The sequence below is a fragment of the Rhodamnia argentea genome, chromosome 9 (genome assembly GCF_020921035.1).
Source record: "Rhodamnia argentea isolate NSW1041297 chromosome 9, ASM2092103v1, whole genome shotgun sequence".
NCBI lineage: Eukaryota > Viridiplantae > Streptophyta > Magnoliopsida > Myrtales > Myrtaceae > Rhodamnia > Rhodamnia argentea.
In genome coordinates, this window is record NC_063158.1 from 25,481,257 (window position 1) to 25,501,316 (window position 20,060).

The following is a 20,060-nucleotide window of genomic DNA, read 5'->3' on the forward strand; positions in this document are numbered from 1 at the left end:
GGTCTTAGGCAAACGTTCTCCGCCGCTGATGCTGCAGAGCTCTCACATAGACAATGAAACTAATCATGGATATGACTGTTGAAATTGCAACTTGAATGATGAGATAATAGACTTGCTTTGGGCAACTTGACCCAGATCTTGCATTGGACCTTCCATTTTGTTCACTACATTGCACCCACCACCATACACGGAACTCTTTTCTGATGCTCAGAAGCAATTAACACTTGAAATATAAATAGGGACCGATGCTTACACAGTCAAATAACAGCGAAAAGAGAAAAGAAAGAAAGAACTGAATAAATAGTTAAGCAACTCATCTTCATCCTAGGATTTAGTATATCTGAAGAGAAGCAAACCACTTTCTGCATTCCTCAGAAGAAGCCTTGCAACTTATGTACATAATAAAATCAACCACATTCAGAAATCTGCAGCATAATAATATACACTTTTTCCCCTAAGCCTCGTGGAAAGGAATATATACTCTGTCCCCTTGAGGGATCTTTCATCACAACCTGCGCATCATTGATAGTTCTAGAGTCTCAACTATTCCCTTCAACCCTCGTCGATCATCAGCTGTCGGGATGCAACATTTCCTCGCCCCTTTCAAGAACACTCACAAAACAGCAGAAAGTCTTTCACAGGAAACCGTCGTATTTCCATCGTTTAGACATATTCGTGAGAGAGCACGTCGTGAATAATATAACAAGATGAAGCCCCGTGGTATTTACACGTTCACTACGTCAGCATCTTGGTTGTCTGCACACGTCATGATAAGGCCTTCCACGTAGGTTGGAAGGAGGCATTGGGCCCATTGGCAGCCCGTTGATATGGGCTCCGGCGGTGGAACAATCATGAGTACGTTATCATGGCGTCGCACGACCCCCATGACACTTACAGTGCTTCCTTCTTTTATATATCTGACGCCAAAAACAGGAGAGAGAAATTCATAGAGAGAGATAGAAGGGGGATCTTCAGGAGCGGATTATTACTCATTAGACTTCCTTTTAAAAGAATAAGCGGAAGGACGATATAGATATATTATTGTCTATTGCATACCCTTCCTTGAGGCGCATAACACGATCATCATACGAAAGGCTACGCTCTGCAAGCCAGCGCAAGAAGCTTGGAGACAAATCTCTCTTTTCCTTGGTCACATCTACAGCTGTGGTTGGTTTGACAAATGGAGCAACCTTCGCTCCATAGCCTGCCTTAACTAATGCTCTCAATCCCGACTGGAAGTCTGATATGTAGAAGTCAGCCATGTACCTCTGTTCAGCAAATGCGACATTGTTATCCTTAGATCATTTTATGAAAAAGAAGGCCAAGTTGGGTCCCCAAGTTCATGAACTGCTAGACTAGAGAACAGGAACAAAGTAGCAAAACATCAACATATAACTGGTGCCAATTCTTGAGGAACTATATAAAATGACTTTAAAGGCCAAATCCACACAGAAGTTACTAAGAAATTGCGGTATTGAAAACAGTGCAGTTTCCAGCAATCGTTAGGTTCATCAAATTTAAGAGTCATCAGGTTATGTCAAAACTCGCCAACAAAGTCAATGAGTCTACACTCAACAAGATCGTGAGCATAACGACTGGAAAGACTATTTATTACCTCTGAATGTCTACATCCCCATGAGAAGCAACGGTGTTTCGGATTTGCAGATTTTCCTCCCCATCCTTTATATTCATACAATTCTGTCGAAATGTACACACATCTTTGCACCTTCTGATAGGATGATTCCAAAGGAATGCTGCCGCAGGTGACAACCTACCAGAGAGAATGTTATCAAGCACTCTCCTAAAAAATAAGACATATGCAGTCACATGGGAAAGAAACGTATCAAGCCATTGCCAGAACTTTTTGGGCAGAGCAAGTTTGGCATCAAATAGAAGGACGGCACACAATCAATTGCCAACCGCCCATAATGCATACAAAGAAAATACTAATCATACAGTGTTTATTTTCCACTAAAGAATGAGTGACAGACCTATCAGCAGCTTGTTACAAGCAGAGGGAAGAAGAAACTATTTCGAAGATCTCAATGGATGAAGATATTCATAGCAATTTCAAAATCAGTACCAGATGTTCAGAAATATGTAATAGCAGTGGATAATAAGTGAACCTCTTCCTAGCCATTGGGCGCTTCAAAATAACGCTGGCCTTACCAGCCAAATAATTTGGCCACACAGAAGAAACAAAGCGGAAGGCACAGAAGGAGAAGAGCTTGTTTCAACAAAGACAGTGCTAGCACACCATGCCCAGCACAAACAAGCAGGCATTTCCAACACATTTTGCAATGCAACGAATAATAACCACAAAAATATGTTGACTAAACAGCAATCACTCATTAGCCTCATATTTCTCCTCCATTAGACTACGAGGCAATCGCAAATTGCAAGTTTGCCAAGATATCAGATTCCAAACTGTCAATTTCTAGTCCCAAAAGAGAGAGACTCAAACTCAACTGGTCCTGAAAGGAAGTAGCATAAGCATTATCTGAAAACGACTTCATGCGGACCATTAAGAAAAATGTAGCCATTCAATTTCTAGGTGTATCTAAAAAAGCCAGTCTCATAGCAAAAGAACTCGTTCCCCCATGTCTTATAATTCGCCAAATTGAGCACTCTCGATTCTTGAAAACTCTCGAAAACGGATAAAAGTTGTTGCTATAAAAATCATTGCTTTACTTAACAAGCTATATGCCCAAAACGTTTCTATCAACAAAATCTCCCTATACTATCATAATTATGCTTGCCATACTACAATTTCAGCGTGACAATCAAATGATAAGCAAAGAATGAAATTCTACCATTTTAAGGTAAACTGTCACATCGTATCAAATCCTCTACACAAGCAGATGACCTATTCTACATTCAAACTAGGAAATTACAGGTTTTTTTTAGGAAAAGTACACCCAAAGAATTCGATACAATATCCAAAGGATAAAAAACTAATTAATTAAGCTAACCACAAAATCCACCTCGAAACTAAAGAAATTGGAGATTATTACCCCAGTGACCTTCACATACTGTCCATCGACAGCACCTCTGAGCTCCGCGTCGGGGTACCTCCTCACAAACCCTAGCAGCCCCCTCCTCCTCCACGCCCAGTTCCAGGCCACCACCGCTACCGCCGGCGCCACCACCGCCGCCACTGCCACCAGTATCACCGCCTTCTTCACCGCCGCCATCAAGAACGCCCCCACCAGCACCCCCATCGCCACCACTATCAAGAACACCCACACCACCGCCTTCGAGACCCTGAACCCCACCCTCGCCTCCTCGCTCAGGCTCGTCACCGCCGACCCGTACACCGCCTTCGCCGTCCCCGCCGGCTGCTCCAGCTGGCCCGACCTGGCCCGCCCCGAGCCGAGCGGGCCCGACCCGATTGGCCCGGAGGTGATCAGCCCCGTCGGGGCTAAGGGAATCATGGGGCCCGAGGCGGTCTTCTTGACGGGGCCGGAATTGGACCCAGGCTTGGGCACGGGGCCGGAGTTCGGGCCAGATCGGACGGATCCGCTGTTGTGCTGGGAGGAGGAGGAGGGGCGGGAGTGCTTGAGGGAGGGTGGGCCCTCGCCGGAGACGGGAATGTCGAACATCTTGCCGAGCTCGCCGGACTTCTTGACGTCGCCGCCTGTGTACGGCACGGCCCTCGACGCCATTGTGGGCAGCCGCTCCTTGAGCTGCTCGGGCCGGCCCGAGACGTAGAGGCCGTTGCTGAGCTGGTGCGAAGGGATTCGACTCCCCATCTCTGAGACCTTCCTAGAGAGAGAGAGAGAGAGTGAAGTGGTGGAGCTTGAAGAAGAAGAAGAAGGAGTGTACGGTGGGTGGTGCGTGAAATGACGAAAGAGGGGTCGTAGGATTGTTATAATGACGTCTGTGTCCTTCCACTCTCTCTCTCTGCGCGCTTTCCTCCCCAATGGAGGCAAGAAAAAAAAAATTAAATATATAAAACATATTAAATATTTTTTATTTTTGGGATTTTTGTCGTTTAGTCCTCTCGGAAGTAACCGGAAACTTTTTTTCTCAATGGGCCCAAGTTACTTCTTTGCCCTTCTTCGTCAATTATATTACGAGATAACAACGCAAATAGTTTGAAATTTAATTCAATGTGCAATGTCGTCCTTAAACTTTCAATTTTGATAAACATAATCCCTGAATTTTTGGAATATGTTCAACACCACATTATATATTGGATTAAAGTTCAGAAGCATACTGGTCAAATCAAAAGTTTATGAATTACATTATACATTGAGTCAAAGTTCAAGGGCCATTTGTGTTATTTTATCTCGTATTATCAACTATGGTAAAAAAAAATCAGAAAATTCGTTTAATATGGAAACAGAGTAATAATCAAATTTATGTCAAATTGCATGATCAATGCCTCTTTCCAGCTTAATGCAAGTAAATTTAGCAAAAAAAAAAAACAAATAAGGAAAAAGGAAGGAAATAACGTGGCATAAATCCAAGATCTGGTCGAAGCGTTTCTCAGAAGGGCAATATGGTAAATAGAACCGAATCCCACATTGAGCAAACATGATGAGCAGCATCAAATGATCGAAACATGAGCAGCACCAAATATAATCCCGGAAGATGCTTTTACCGCCACCGTCAAAGCAGTTCTTTAGATATATGCCTTCTTTCTATCTCTATCACATCACTTGTCACAGTCAGAGTAAAAAAAAAATTAAAAAAAAAATTAATCTTTTTAATCCATGATTATCGTTAAACTAATATAGGTTTGTTCACTAACGTGGGTTTTCTTCATATGGGTAATCTCTTGAAATTCCAGAAAATAATAAAAAAAAGGAAGCTTGGGGTGTGGGGCCCTGCTGCACAGATGTTGCTGAAAGAAGAGAGGATCTTTGCAGCAATTTGCATGATTACAATCCGGTCTCAACGATGAGAGCCCCATCCAACGGCTCAGGTCGACCCCCCACCCCCATCATAACCGGGCCTCCTCCATTGAATTGAAAAATAAATAAATGTAGACAGAAATTATATAATAATAATATATAAATTAATAAATTAATTGAATTGAATTGAATTTCGGAAAGTAATGGCCTTCTTGGTAACGATTTTGATTCTACTTTTCAAAACACAAAAAAAAAATAAAAATGATAAACCTATTTTGTGACGTAAATTGTTCTAATTATTAAATTTTACGATATCGTTCCCTCAAATGGATTCGGAGTAGAAATAAAAATAAAGGAAAATGTTGATTTTTTTTTGTTTTGGAATCTCTTTTGAGAAACAATACCACAGAAATTTTTTTTACGGTTACCAAACGTGTTCTAATTCGACAAAATTAGCCCAGAAATTAGAATCAAGAAAAATCAATTCCGTTTATCTGAGGAATCGCTGCCAAACGCATCTTGAGTGAGGGAGGGGCCCCACCCAATTGCTATTTTTATGAGACGATTTTAAAAGTATATAATAAAAAAAAATTAATTACATGGTGTGTGGAATTTGTGTTGCGTATTGCCTGTCTGTCTGGGACAGTGGTTGGATTTGCTGTCACCATCAATTCCTGAGCTAAAACTCTCTCTCTCTCTCTCTCTCAGTAAAATATCGTAAGTCGAGAGTGAAATTTCGTATTGAATGGGCAGTAAATTAGACCGCTGTTTGGGACAGCTGCTGGGGTCCACCTGGCTTGATGATGGGCCCCCTCCTTGCCCCCTTTCCTCCTCCCCATCGGGACTGTCCAATCAGAGGGGCGAGATGAAATGAGCGTTGGGATTGTGATGAAGGGTGCTTTCCACGTGTCATTTTCCAAACGAGACAACCACATTGAAAATTCCAAAGCTTATGGTGAAAGTACAATTAAAACGTAAAACTTTAAAAAAAGAGCACTTAAAATGACGAAATCAAATCCTTTTGTTGATGGCGCCTTTTGAAAATTTTAAAATTTGATTGTACTTTCGTGAAAAATTTTAAGACCTGATTACACTTTTTAAAATTTTTAAAAGTCAATCGTGCCTTTATAACAAGGTTTATGACTTCATTGTCCCCTTTTCAACTTCACTTTTGAGTGCTTAGAACAATTTATATTTGATCTCGAACCGATCGGGGAAATTAAGTGAGCCCTCGAGCAAATAAGTAATTTATGTCAGAATGATGGAAATTTCTTAAATGAATGTATACATTTCTTCGTTCGCATAATGTAATCGCGAGGAGGCCAAAAGTAAATACAAATATTTATCTCATTCAATTTGACTCATGTTCCATCAAAACGAACATCTCAATCATATCAAAGTTGATTGTGCACTGAATTGAATAATGTCTTGTCACTGTTTACATCGATAATCAATAAGACTCGAGATGAGCTCGGTCCGTGACGGAATTATCGTCCGCGAACAGGCTCGCGAAAGATTAGTTTTTTGTTTGACTTTTCTCGCGATTGCGAATTGGATGATGCAAATCGCGGCAAACAGCAAAATCTAGCGTCCTGATCGGCAAAATCAGACAGAAATCGCTATTTAACGACAGGAACATTTTTTCATTTTTTTGTTTTGGTCGAAACAACAGGAACATTGATGAGGATGTTTTTAGCTATTTTTGAGCCGACGGAGGGTAAAACTGAGAATTCACGCCTCGTGGGCGAGTCGATCGGTCGTGAGATGCAGCTCCAGTTCTCCCGAAAGCTGGCGCATGTGGACGAAAATGTCCCTGTACGGGAAAAAGTAGCATTTTTTTTTTTTGCCATGTAGCAATGTGATAGCCACTTGACATCCTTTTCTTTGTCAATTTTAGAGGAAATTGGCATTTTGGACACCGACTATGAGTCCTATTCTGCATAGATTTATGTAAATCTAACTTTTTTTATATATATTTTCAGCTTTTTTTGTTTGCTTATTTGCGTCACGGATTTCGTGTTCAGATTACTTGCGAGATTATAGTCCTAATTAATGGGTGCGTTGCGGATTTCGTGTTCAATCCTGTGTAACGAGTTTTACGTAACGAGATAAAGAAGATACAAATAAAATTGAAAACATTTTGGGGGGGGGGTCAATCTTGATGAAAGAATTCACATAAAGCACTTTTGGGTCACCCTCCCTTTTTCTAAATTTTTTCCTTTTTTTTCCTTTTTTGGCCCAAAGGACTTTTGGCCCTTTGGGGTCACTTTGAAGCTTTTAAAGCTTTGAAAAGGATGGATTCCATGCACGATGATGCACTTGTGCTTGCACGCCTTCTTTCGAGAGTTTCGTGAGCCTTGAAACTGGCATCTTGCCCTAATTTCCAATTGCTTTCCACTAAGTTAGTCAAAATACTCATGCTCCGCGAATCAAAAGATTGAATGAACTTGCTGGGTTTTTTTAATAGATCCGAATCGCCTAATATTGAGATTTATGTGACATTACTCAAATCAAGCCGTCCAAAATGAAAATGGAAGGCCTGATTTGAGCCACGCTTGAGATTTAAAATTTTTCAAACCCCCAAAAAAATTCTCACCCACACTTTTTCCCTCCCTTTTAACGCACAACGTGGCTCAAATCAAGCCGTTTATTTTCATTTGAATGGCCTGATTTGAGTAATGTCACGCATGTCACGAAAATCTCAATGTTAGGGGATCCAAATTTTTTTTTCATAAGGCCTTCGTTGGGTCCGGTTTTGTAGGGGACGGTCAATGGATTAGTCAATGCATTGGGGGAATCTAAAACACATGTTTTAAGGATGAGAAAAGGATTTAGAATGATTAAATGGGCCACACTGCGTTGGGACCATGCATGTTCTTGCCCTAGGAAAGCAGCAACTTGTCATATGAAATGATTAGTGGAAGAGATGAATCTGTTTCTCTATTCGAAAATTATGACTCGTGATTACTTGGGGTCAACAAGAGAGACCCCATTTCTCATTGCCTCTCTAATCAAATCATGTTTCTGAGGAGGCTAAAGAATCTCAATACGCTTCCGTGTCTTTTTTGAATGGCATAATGTTGAGGTGTGATTCATATTTCATATCGATAGGAAAGCATCTCGATGGGCGGGCAAGGGTCGGGGGGAAGTTGCTCCGACAGAGGTCATGGGGCGAGCGCCCTCAAGCCACTAGATAGCCATTATAGTTTGAGCTCATGTTTTATTGGTAATTTAAGTTTAGGCCCATAAATATCTATTGCTTGTGTGTGAGTACACACGTTCTTTTTCGATTGTAATCGAGTGATGCAACAGAGATGTGCGATATGTTAATTATAATGGAATAATTTATTAGATATAGCCTAGTTTAAGGATGAATCGGGATAAACTTTTGCGTTTCAATTTCTCTGTCTTGCTACTCTTTATGTATGTTGTGATTTTGCGTTGAATCTTAATTCACAAGGAATTAAGGGTTTTGGTGATCGTTTCTTTAACCTTAAATCTACTGCAATTTCCTAATATCAAATGTTTTGAGGCTATGCATGAAAGCATGCACGACGGTCTCTTTTGCCTTTAGTTTAATAAGAACAGATTTCTTAAGCTGGTTAATAGGTAAAGCTAATCGAATTGCTTCATAATTAGCTTTCTTAATGCGAGGAAGAGTTCAGCGACACGTACCCTTGTAGCAACATCAGTCATTCAAACAAAAACGTCCCCATCTTTGAATTATTTAATGATGGTCATTCGTACACTCTGTATTTTTGCTATATTAATGATGTAGTTTTGAGATTGAAACAAGATTTGCTACTGTTCCATATTTGCTCTTCACCCAGGTTTGCACACCACACGTGGGAAGTAGTTGGATTGTTGGACATTTTTTTTTTTTTTGTTTTTACATTGCTTACCGGTCATTGAATAGGGGGGGTGAGCAACTGGGACGATTTCCGATTTGAACCTGCCAAATTGAACCAAACTGGCCTTACCCTATCGGTTCCAAGTCATTTACTGGAAGAAGCCGTCCGTTGCTCGGTTCTGAACCTTGGAATCGGCCTCTAACCGATTAAGTTTCCTGGTTCGATTGCAGGCTAGTTCCGATTTTTGGGAACCAAAGCATATAGAGTAGGTTTCAGGCAACGATCTCGCAACCTACAATGGAACCAATATCTCGTAATTGTACACAACCCCAAATTGCTAAGTAATCACAATTTTGTTTTGGTTTTAATTGGGTGCGATCAGAATAGGAAAGCAAAAGCGAGTGAAAAATGTGTATTAGGAGTTGAAACCAAACAAAACCCTAATCACTATACTTAAGTAAATGTCAAGCTTCCTTTATTCGATTTATTTGTTCTTCAATTTGATCTGTTTTAATCTTCAAGTAATGCATATTGAAAAAGGAAAAGGAATACGGTGGTCCAATCATGTCACAGACCATGCGCACATGGTCGTGCTAAATTGATAATGTGGAGCTTATAAGAATGATCATGTCAAGATAAAGTTATCGCATTAAGAGCTTAGGATCCTTGATGTTCACAAAAGTTCAATAGTACGCGTCATATTTGTCACCGACACCGTTATTTTCAATTTGTCTTTAATGATTTGATAATATTTTTTAACCTAGGTTGTAAAAGCCGGCTAGAATTTAGACATGAAACATGCAAGAAAAAGGGGGAAAGTACAAAAAGAAAGTCGTTGTATTAATTCACTTCTAAACTTTTCAATTATACTAATTTAAACATTTTCACATTTTGTTAATTAAGCCCATCCGACCAATTTAGGTTAGCAATCACCGGTTGTCCTACGTGGGATGAGCGGCGCTAATGTGGACTTTTTTTTAAATTTTTTTTAATTTTTTGGGTTTTTTCTTTTCTTTTTTCTTTGCTTTTTTTTTTTTTTTTTTATTGAGGGCTGGCGAGAGTTGGCCCTTGCTAGATCTATGGGTCGTGGTCGTGCCATGTAGGACCGCCGACATCCATGTCAATAATTTACTGCATAAATTGGATAGATAGACTCAATTGTCAAAGATTGAAAATATTTCGGATTAAGTGGCACAATTGAAAGTTTAAGACTAAATAGGTTTAGGATTTTTTTTTTTTGTACTTTTCCCAAGAAAAAAATGGCCCATCGGATGGAAAATCGTACGTTTAGTCATTTGGATTTCTAGCCAGAATAGGACTGGAATGATATGATAAGAAATCCAGGAATTTTGTCATATCCTATCTATTGTTTGGTGAACAACAAATTCAAAGTCAAATAAACAGAGGCAAAATATAGCTTAGATCGACTTTATTTTGTTAAAACATCAGGATGCTTTAGAAGTTATTCAATGATGAGTTTTGATGAGTGAGTTATTAATTATTGAGCAGAGATTTGTGATATTTGAATTCGGGCATAACATCGATGGAGCCGACCTGTAGAATCGGGGGTATTGATTTGGAGTCAAATTCCTAGAGAATGACCCTCTAGCTTTGCTCATTGTCTTGTCGAGTGAATAAACAAATGTTGAACAATATAATTATCCTGTCTCTTTTTGCATGTTAAAGATGCACTCATGTAGATCGTCCATTGGAAGCCATTTCGAATGTCCAAGAAAGCCCTTTTGAATGTCGAGACCCCTTTTGAAAGTTAAGTTCTTCATAACATATCGAGACCCCTTTCATATGTTGAAAAGGTTAAAGCGGTTAAAGAACGAGGGACATTATCTCATATCATGCCAAACAATTGATTAATTAATAAGGTTGTGGAGATACCCAGCTTTACGATCAAAAACCCTAGCTTGGTATCGCTGGAGAGATTGTTACACTTGACGGCGGTCATCGCCGCTGGACAGCTGTCCCTCGCTAGAAAGGTGGCCCGACGTGGCGGAGAAGCGGCCCAACACGGAGGAAAGGTGGCTATTATGGGAGAAATCCGGTTCTTCTCATATTTGCTCTCTAGAGAAATTTTATCTTGGTCTATCCTACTCTCTCCCTTCGGATTTTTTTTTTTAAATCTTGACTATATCCCTTTTATCCTATCTTAGACAGTTGCCAAATACATGATATAATAAAATATATCATATTCTGACTTATATCCCAATGACGAAATGCAACTGCATCAACAATTATGAAGTTTCCGGATATGTTACCCGCAACATACACATTAATATTGTCATTTGTAATTAAACATATAGATCACAAATTCGAATTTTCATAAATTTCTCGTTTATCCTTCCTTTTTCGGTGCTAACTCGCTCACGACTTGAATCACAATTCATTTGTTTCTGTGGAAACGATTCCCTGCTTATCTTCCCCCTAACCCCCCCCGCGCTTTTTTTTTCCTTCTAATTCTTATGCTTTGCTCAAAGGACACAAATTGCAATTTAGTTCCTTTTTCCCTGAAAATCGTTAAATCATATACAATGCATAAACAAGCTCAAGCTATTAGAAGTTGGTGTAATAACTTTTTCTCTATATTTACTCGCAAACTATGCCTACTTTATGCAACATGCCCAATGTTTGTAAGATCTAGCCTCAGTACATTGATCTTCAATTTTTATAAGACAAGCTAAACTTAGTTAAATTTGATTGGTGGTACTCATGTGGCTCCGTTCCTATTTCCTTTGCTAAGTAAAGAGCCAAAAAAAGATAATAGCAAACACCAAGATTTTTTTTTTTAAAAACGGACCTTGAACTTTAAGGGCTCTTTCAATTAGATCCAAAAATGTCTAATTATCAATGTCGTTCCCGAATTTGCCTATATATTTTCATCAATGCCCCGACACAACTAAGCCACTCGCGATGTTGTGCCATTCCGTCACATGTGTTCTGAATATTTATTGACAATCGGGTAGGTTTGCATGAAATAGTAGGAAAATCGAAACGGATCGATGGAAATTCCCAAAGGATAGAGCTCGTCAGATGATTAAGCCAAATTAAGGCGAAGGAATTTCGAAGAAAGAACCTTTGCTTTCCCAAAATGGGGGACCTAAACTTTATAAGAGATCTAGTTCTTCAAAGCATCATAATGTGCCCAACTATATATTGGGGTTCCATTCTTCGTGTCACTTTACACCTCTTTCCCTTTTGTCATACCAAACACATTTGCGATTTATGGTCTGAATGCCTACGTCTGCACCAGATTTCAAAAGTGAAGAACGAAAAATAAGTCGAAACGATCGAATCTCAACCTTGTTTCATGGTCTGCCCGAAAGAAAAACCTTGATCAAAAGGTCCAATTGGCCAAGTACTTGGATGAGTGTGCGGGAATGGATAATTCTTGGGCCTCTTGAGCCCGTCGGTCACAAAGCCTAGAGGCATATCAGGACAGAAATTAGATGCTCTCTTAAAAAGGTGAAGAGCCTGTTCTTCTCAAAATATTAATAAAAAGGGGAGAATTACCAAAAAAGTACTAAATCTATTGTAATAGTGCTAATTCAGTCTTAAACCTTTTTTTTTTACCAATTGAGTCATAAACCTTTTGCATTTGTTCTAATTCAATCCATTAGGTCAATTTTAGCCTAAAATTACCGACGTGACGCTGCCAGCACCGACGTAGACAATTCTTAACAACATCTTTTTCGATTTTTTTTTTTGTTGGGCAAGGCTCGAACTTGCTGGATTTGGCGAGGGTCGAGCCTCGCTGGCTTTTGCCTCTGGGTAGTCATCAAGGTCCGTTGACCGGTTAAAGGAAGAAGAATGGAAGAACTAGAAAAGACAAAGAAAAGAAAGGGAAAAGGTTCCGAAAAGGCCAGCCTCTCTCGATGACCAAGGTCGTACACAATTTAAACCATCCGTAATAGATTGTTTTTAACCTATTCTTAGCTCTAAATGTTACATCAAAAGCGTAAGCAACTTGTTCATGATCAGTCCCTTCGGATGGTGGGACGATAGATTCCGAACGTAAGGACAAGAAAAGAATTGCCGTTATTGAAGAGATTGGAAAGGTCATGGCCATGTCTATCTAAAGCCAGCGTCCTCGTCGTTTAAAAAAAAAAAAAATTCAACTTCTTTTGGACCAACCCTCCAAACTTCACTCCTAGGTAGGGGTGAGCAAATCGGACCATCCGGACCGGAACTGCTCGGACCGGAGGTCCGGTTCCCGATTCTTAGGATTGGACCGTTCGGATCAGATGCATTGAATTTTTTTTTTTTAAAGTTACCCTCTCTTTACTTGTTAAGGGTGTCCAAAAGATTTTACCAAATTGAGAATCTATTGGCACTCTCTATTTTTTATTCTCCTATGTAGAAGTCTTTTTAATTACACTCTGTTTTATTTTTTGAAAGTAACCAAGTTCATGTGCTCCATATTAGGAATGATACATATTTTTTTTGGCATGTGTCCGGTCCAATGAAACCGCCCGAGTCTTGGACCGGACCGGTGGTTCGGTTTCCGATTCTGGAAAAATGAGAACCGAGACCACCGATTCGGTTCTTGATTCCCGAGGGGAACCGAGCCCGATCGGGAACCGATCACCTCTGCTACTAAGTCATATGACAGTAACATGTTTGGGACTTTGGGTCAAACAAAATGTCAATCGGTTGCCAAATAGACCAGGCAGCCTCGCTTGGTTCCAGCTTTCCTGGAGAGATTGGATGTTTGCTTCTGCACCTGCCTTTGGCGAGACTGTTCCTTACCCTACCCCAGTTGTGGCATCATTCGGAAAAGTGCGATTCGTTCGTGCGACTAAGTATCATTTTGAACGAATTAAAAGAAGGCTCGAGAAATTGCTCAATCAAATGATTAAAAATTATGCACGTTTTGGCTACAACATATGTTTTGGACGCATAGTAGTGATTCGGGCAATACAATTCTAATACATGATTAAGAAAAAATTACCAGAAAAATCATAAGCATATTACAATTGTGTCAATTCAATTCTAAACATTTTATTTTGCTAATTGAGTCTTAAACCTTTTGCATTTATGTCGATTGAGTCCATTCGACTAACTTTGGCCAAGAGGTGCTGACTTAGCAATTTTTATTTTAATGTTTTTTCAAATTTTTTATTTTCCTTTTTTTTTTTACTTTCTTTCTTTTTTCTTGTCCTTCTTCCTCCAGGTGGTCACGAATTGCCAGAGGTAAGGGTGAGGTCGGTCGAGCCTCACCCGATTTGGGGGATCTTGACCTCGCCGTCGCTGCTCAAGCTCGGCCTTGGCTAGCCATGGCGAGGTTGAGGGCGAGCTTCGCCCTCGCCTGCGGTCGGTCGCCGGCTGGCGATCGGTTGGAGGAAGAGAGAGAAGGAAAAATACATAAATAAATAAATAAACAATTCATAGTATTATTTAAAATTGTCACGTTAGCATCCGGTAGGCAAAGTTGGCTAGATGGACTGAATTAGCACAAATGCAAAAGGTTTAAGATTCAATTGGCAAAAAAAAAAAAAAAGATTTAAGACTAAACTAACATAACTGTAATAAGTTTATGACTTTTTTTGATAACTTTTTCTACAGTTCTAATACATGATTAATAGTTAAAAACTCTCATGGACTATTTCTTGAAAAATCCCTTTTCAAAGTTATTTTGACATATTTCTCTGGCAAAAAAAAAGAAAAAAAGTAATTTCAAAATTCACCTACTCCTATTGTTATGAAAATAGGAAATGCTATCGACCAAAAAAGCTGTGTGGGATTGGACCTCAAAACTCTTTGCAAGAAGAAACAGTTGTTTTCTAATTGGAACATCTCTAAAAACGTACTATTTAAGTCACCCAAATTCCATTGGTCTTTGTTCTTGTAGCTTTATAATTCGGTTTGCTTTTGAAAGGCCGTAGCACATTATATGGAAGATGCCCAGGCTAGCATAACCCAGCGAATAAACTATGTTCTGTTCCTTTTGCGTTAGGAAGGAAATAATTTTCGTACAGCCCTCGAGTCGAGCAACCTTCCTCAATCGTTACGTGATATAGTACCCATCTTGGGGCTTTGGCATTTTTTTGATTGCTCTCGCTATGCTTTACCCTGACCATTTTCACTTCGCGTTGACGTTGCCGGAAAAAACCTAGATTTGACCATCAGTAGCTAGATCCAGCGCCGGCGAGCCTCACCTAGGGTCCCACGAACTTTCCTGCAGCCGCACGCACCGCCTTAGGCGACAGTCCTCCGGTGTCAGATTTGGCTCACCAACATCCAACCATTGCCAGCAGTTGCAAGTAAATTTTTGCTTATTTATTAACTCAAAACTGATAACGAAAAGTCCTTTATATGTCTAGTTTTTTTTTTTTCCAAACAATCTTTAGACCAAAGCTGATTCACAATGCACCTTTCCATAATACTTTATCAAAAACTATTTGTATTTCGAAAAAAAAAAAAGAGGATCTTGTTGGCATGACGGTATGACGGCATGACGGTAGAATGTCGGGCATAAGATCGGTGATGGGTTCCGCCATGATTGCTATATAATTTTTTGCCATTCTTTTAGATCTATGCAATTTTTCTAAAGACTTAATCCGGAAAAGTTGAACCAAACGCATGAATCTCTCTTCGCCCTGCAGCATGGCCACTTGGCTTTTGATGATGCAAAAAAGCAACGGAAACAAAAAAAAAAAAAAAAACAAAAGGAAACAGGAGAGTTAGATTCGGTCTATAAACGATATAGCAAAGCAATTTTCTAAAAAAGAAAGCGGCGTCCTTCTCTCTCTCTCTCAAATCTCAAAACGGAAGAAGTCTTTTTGCTTTTGAGCCAAGCAATCACGAGACGCCCCTGAAAATTTCTCTGGCTTTCGAGCTTGTCTTTCTACTGCTAAACAAACCTAATCTCCTCATCCTCTTCTCCCGAAACCGTGAAACTCTAGACTCTCTCCCCCTCCCTCCTCTTCAAAACCTGCATTTTTCATGAGAAAAAAACTCTTCTTTTCACTTCAATTCTGGACAAGAGAAGAAAAAACAGGGAACCCCATGAGCTCATCTTGCCCTTTCATGCCTTTCATTCACCAAGATCAGCATCCTCTGCTTTCCTGAGGCTTTCCTTGAGAATTCTTTCTTCCTCTATTGAAAAGCCGTGTCTATTCGGAGATGGAAAGCAGAAAACACCGAATTTCAGCCCTCTCTCTCTGTTTTTCAATCCCCTGTAACCTCTGATATATTGCCTTATCATTTCTCTGTTTCTTTCTTTCTTCGTCTTTTTTTCTTTTTTCCTTTTTTTGAGAAGTTTATGTTCTTGATTCATGAACATCTTTCTCTCTTTCACACGCTCCACCAGAACCCATGTTTCTGAATCAGTTCATGCACTTCCTGAAATCAATCCACACATTCAGGAGGAAAAGCCACTCCTTTTGATCGGTTCTCATCGAGAGACTCTCTTTGCTAAGTAGCCATCCCTTTCTCCCTCCCTCTCTGTCTCTCTTTGAAGCTCCAATGGCCACCTCATGTTTCCGCATGTTTCGCTTGAGGAAATCCAAGAGCAAGCGATTCTCGGCACCCTCGTCTTCAAGAACCAACTTGAGTTCTGACATGGAGAACATGGAGAGGAAGAGGTTCGATAGCTTGGAGTCGTGGTCGATGATATTGGAGTCTGAGAATGTGGAAGCCTGGGAAGCATCAAGGGAAGATCAAGAAGAGTGGACGGCCGATCTCTCTCAGCTGTTCATAGGCAACAAGTTCGCTTCGGGTGCCCACAGTCGGATTTATCGCGGAATCTATAAGCAGAGAGCGGTGGCAGTGAAGATGGTGAGGATTCCGAATCAGAAGGAAGAGACTAGAGCTCTGCTAGAGCAGCAGTTTAAATCTGAAGTCGCATTGCTCTCGCGTCTGTTTCATCCTAACATAGTCCAGGTGACATTTTCTTTTCTCAAATTCTCAGACATGAAGCATTCTTGTCATATGTATAGGTGATAGCGTTTCTTTCTGTTATTACCGTTACATGTTGCGGAGTGACATCAGTTTAGTATTGTAGAAAAGCGGACGTTTAGTCAATTTCGCTTAAATACCGGCAGACTTAAGACATTTCGCTGATCTGTTGATATAAACCAAGAGGCCTTCCTGAGTGTGGTTAACCAGTAGGTCGAATTGAAAGAAGATGTGTCTAATGCTTCGGTACTGCAAAAGGAATTCATGTACTGGTTTATTAGCGTGATGATGCACCATAGCGAAGCCGTGGAGATGTGATAAACTAGTCTCCAATTCAAATGCTGCATAAATGTGCCGAGACCTTCCATAGATATAATCAATCTGACTCCAAGGAAGGTTTCTGGCTCAATCTGTTTGCACGTTGAACTCTTTATATTGAAAATTAAGGCAGAAAGATGAGGCTTGCATACTCGGCATGTGTTAATTAGCTCGGCAATTTGAACCTAGAGAGCTCACTATTGCAAACTTGGTGACCCATCATTTTGGGCAGTTCATCGCAGCTTGTAAGAAGCCCCCAGTATACTGCATCATCACCGAATACATGTCGCAAGGAAATCTGCGAATGTATCTCAACAAGAAGGAGCCTTACTCTCTGTCGATCGAGACCATCCTAAGGTTAGCTCTTGATATATCCCGAGGGATGGAGTACCTTCATTCTCAAGGGGTGATCCACAGGGACCTAAAGTCGAATAACTTACTTCTTAATGATGAAATGCGAGTAAAGGTGGCGGATTTCGGCACTTCGTGTCTAGAAACACAGTGCCAAGAAAGCAAAGGGAACAAGGGGACTTACCGTTGGATGGCGCCAGAGATGATCAAGGAGAAGTCCTACACTCGTAAGGTCGACGTGTATAGTTTTGGCATTGTTCTGTGGGAACTCACCACGGCCCTGCTTCCTTTCCAAGGAATGACGCCGGTGCAGGCAGCATTCGCCGTGGCAGAGAAGGTTAGATGGCCGATCTGCATACAAATATGTTGCTTTCTTTCAGATCTTGTTTCTGTTTTGGTATCTTCTTGCAACTTCTCCCATAGAGCTTCTCGTGTCGCCATTTGTTTGGCACTTCATTAGGAGATTGTTTTAGCCTGCAACTTACATCAAAGGTCTTGATTGAGTCTTTTCTTAGTTGAAAAACCAATGATTTGATTGAGTTTGGCCTTCTTATTCTTGATAGATAAATTTGATTGCTGCTCCTGTTGGATATCTCAATAAATTTTCGATCTGGCGTTTGCACCGACACCATGTGCTACATAAGATGGTTGTTTTCTTCCAAATGCAGTCTGGAGAGACACCGTTCCATGACTCGTTTCTGATCTTTTTATCTGACAGAATGAAAGGCCTCCGCTGCCGGAGAGCTGTCAGCCTGCGCTTGCCCACCTGATAAAGCGTTGCTGGGCAGCAAACCCTTCCAAGCGTCCGGACTTCAGCGACATCGTGGGTGTGCTAGAGAAGTACGATGAGTGTGTCAAGGAAGGGCTTCCTCTCACTTCCCACTCGTCGCTGGTTAGCCGGACGCACATCGTCGAGCGCTTGAAGGGTTGCGTGTCGTCCATGAGCTCGTCTGTACCTGTACATGCCTGACGCTTGATTCTAAAGGTGTATACCTATTGTTTTCTTCATGATTAGTCGTCTGTTGGCCGTGTACATTTGACGTGCACTATAGTATGAAGTGATTGTATATTTGTTTATTTGCCATCACAAACGTCGCGCTCAAAGAGTTAGGAAGATAGGGTGCACTGTAAATTTACCCTTTTTTCTTCCTTTTTTTTATTATTTAATTGTGGGATCGATTCGTCTGTTCGAAGTACTTAGAGAAGGGCAACAACATGCCTCGACAATTTGAAATGAACGACACAGCTAGATATGGTGACTTGGTGGGGGAAAAAGGGAGGGTTTGCGCGAAAGGAAAGAAGGTAAGTACTGGCCTATCATCGGTGAATCGAATTCCTCGTAACAGTCGATGGCATCAAGGCCGATTAACTCTGGTATGGTATCTGCCAGATTAGGAAGCTAATTTAGCATGAGTTTGTCCGATATGACCACTGCAGCACTGCCAATTCTGGTGTAGAGATGGTAATAAAGATTGTGACACAAACTCGGACACATTCGATCTGCAGTTCAAGATAGGGTGGAAATTTGATGCTGGAGTGACTACAGAGGAACTCTTATTTCTTCTTCTGGACGACCCGAGTCAGTACCTGAGGAAGGACTGTTCCGATCAACCAGGCAAACTCAGCAAACTCATTGTCTCGGCAATAGTAAGAACAATGGAACATGCTTCCGCCACCGGCAGTTGCAGCCAAGAGGTCACTGTTTCATCTGGTCACCCTACACTGGCCATATTGATCTCTTAATTTAGATAATGGAATCTTGTGCAGCAGCAGTTGCTGGACCAGAATGAGTCAATTTCAAGCCCATCGAACTTAACGTCAAAGATTGTCACTATCTCATTAGCCTATTCCATGGTCAAACTTAATACACTTCTTGTCATGTACAGAGAGTCAAACTGATGTAGGATCAAGACCCCAATGGCGACTCCCTGACATTTTCCTTACCAAGAGCTGCCCAGTTCAGCTGTTTTCAGAATTATTCAAAATGACCCAAAAGGCTAAAATCACATTGAAAACTAGATGGCATCAAATGGCCAAGGTCAAGAGCCTCTTGTGTTCAGGTATTGTTGGAATCTTGTGCAGCAGCAGTTGTTGGACCAGAATGAGTCAATTTCAAGCCCATCAAACTTAACGTCAAAGATTGTCACTATCTCATTAGCCTATTCCATGGTCAAACTTAATACACTTCCTTCTTGTCATGTACAGAGAGTCAAACTGATGTAGGATCAAGACCCCAATGGTGACTCCCTGACATTTTCCTTACCAAGAGCTGCCCAGTTCAGCTGTTTTCAGAATTATTCAAAATGACCCAAAAGGCTAAAATCACATTGAAAACTAGAGGGCATCAAATGGCCAAGGTCAAGAGCCTCTTGTGTTCAGGTGGATTAACACAAGATTTGGCTTTGAATGCTTGGTTCTTCATCTAAATATTGTATTAGTTTTCCTATCAAATAAACTACGAAGCAGACCTCCGAAAAATAATGAATTGTCAGTTCATCAAACGTGTTTGCTGACGATAACGCCAACTCAAAGAGGTGGGGTTATAGAGAATTTGTTCTCTTGTTACCCAGACTTGACCAACTGTATCCTCTTCGTGTGTTTTTTCATTTTTTTAACATTTCCAGATGCATACAACTTTGCTCCTCAAGTCAAAATAATCAAGAGGCAAACGTTAAACAATACCAGGATAAGCAATCAAGTCGGTCAAGAGCAGGTAAGTGCTTTTCGGGCAGTTGTCGAGTAGTTCTCTCTTTGAATCTCATGCTGATGACCC

At 40.6% G+C, this 20,060-nt stretch overlaps 2 protein-coding genes across 2 annotated transcripts; one reads left to right on the plus strand and one right to left on the minus strand.

The window, feature by feature from the left end:
- Window positions 1–341: 341 nt before the first annotated feature.
- Window positions 342–3,783, minus strand: LOC115742920 (uncharacterized membrane protein At1g16860). Its single transcript, XM_030677456.2, has 4 exons — window positions 3,015–3,783; window positions 1,616–1,771; window positions 1,057–1,268; window positions 342–917 (listed from the first exon to the last, which is right to left on the minus strand). Exons 1-4 carry the CDS (start codon window positions 3,750–3,752, stop codon window positions 725–727), a joined length of 1,299 nt encoding a protein of 432 aa, XP_030533316.1. The 5' UTR covers window positions 3,753–3,783; the 3' UTR covers window positions 342–724.
- Window positions 3,784–15,481: 11,698 nt separating this feature from the next.
- Window positions 15,482–18,397, plus strand: LOC115743004 (serine/threonine/tyrosine-protein kinase HT1). Its single transcript, XM_030677579.2, has 3 exons — window positions 15,482–16,603; window positions 17,169–17,624; window positions 18,006–18,397. The coding sequence occupies exons 1-3, from the start codon at window positions 16,187–16,189 to the stop codon at window positions 18,255–18,257; spliced, it is 1,125 nt and encodes a 374-aa protein (XP_030533439.1). The 5' UTR covers window positions 15,482–16,186; the 3' UTR covers window positions 18,258–18,397.
- The last annotated feature ends 1,663 nt before the right edge of the window (window positions 18,398–20,060 follow it).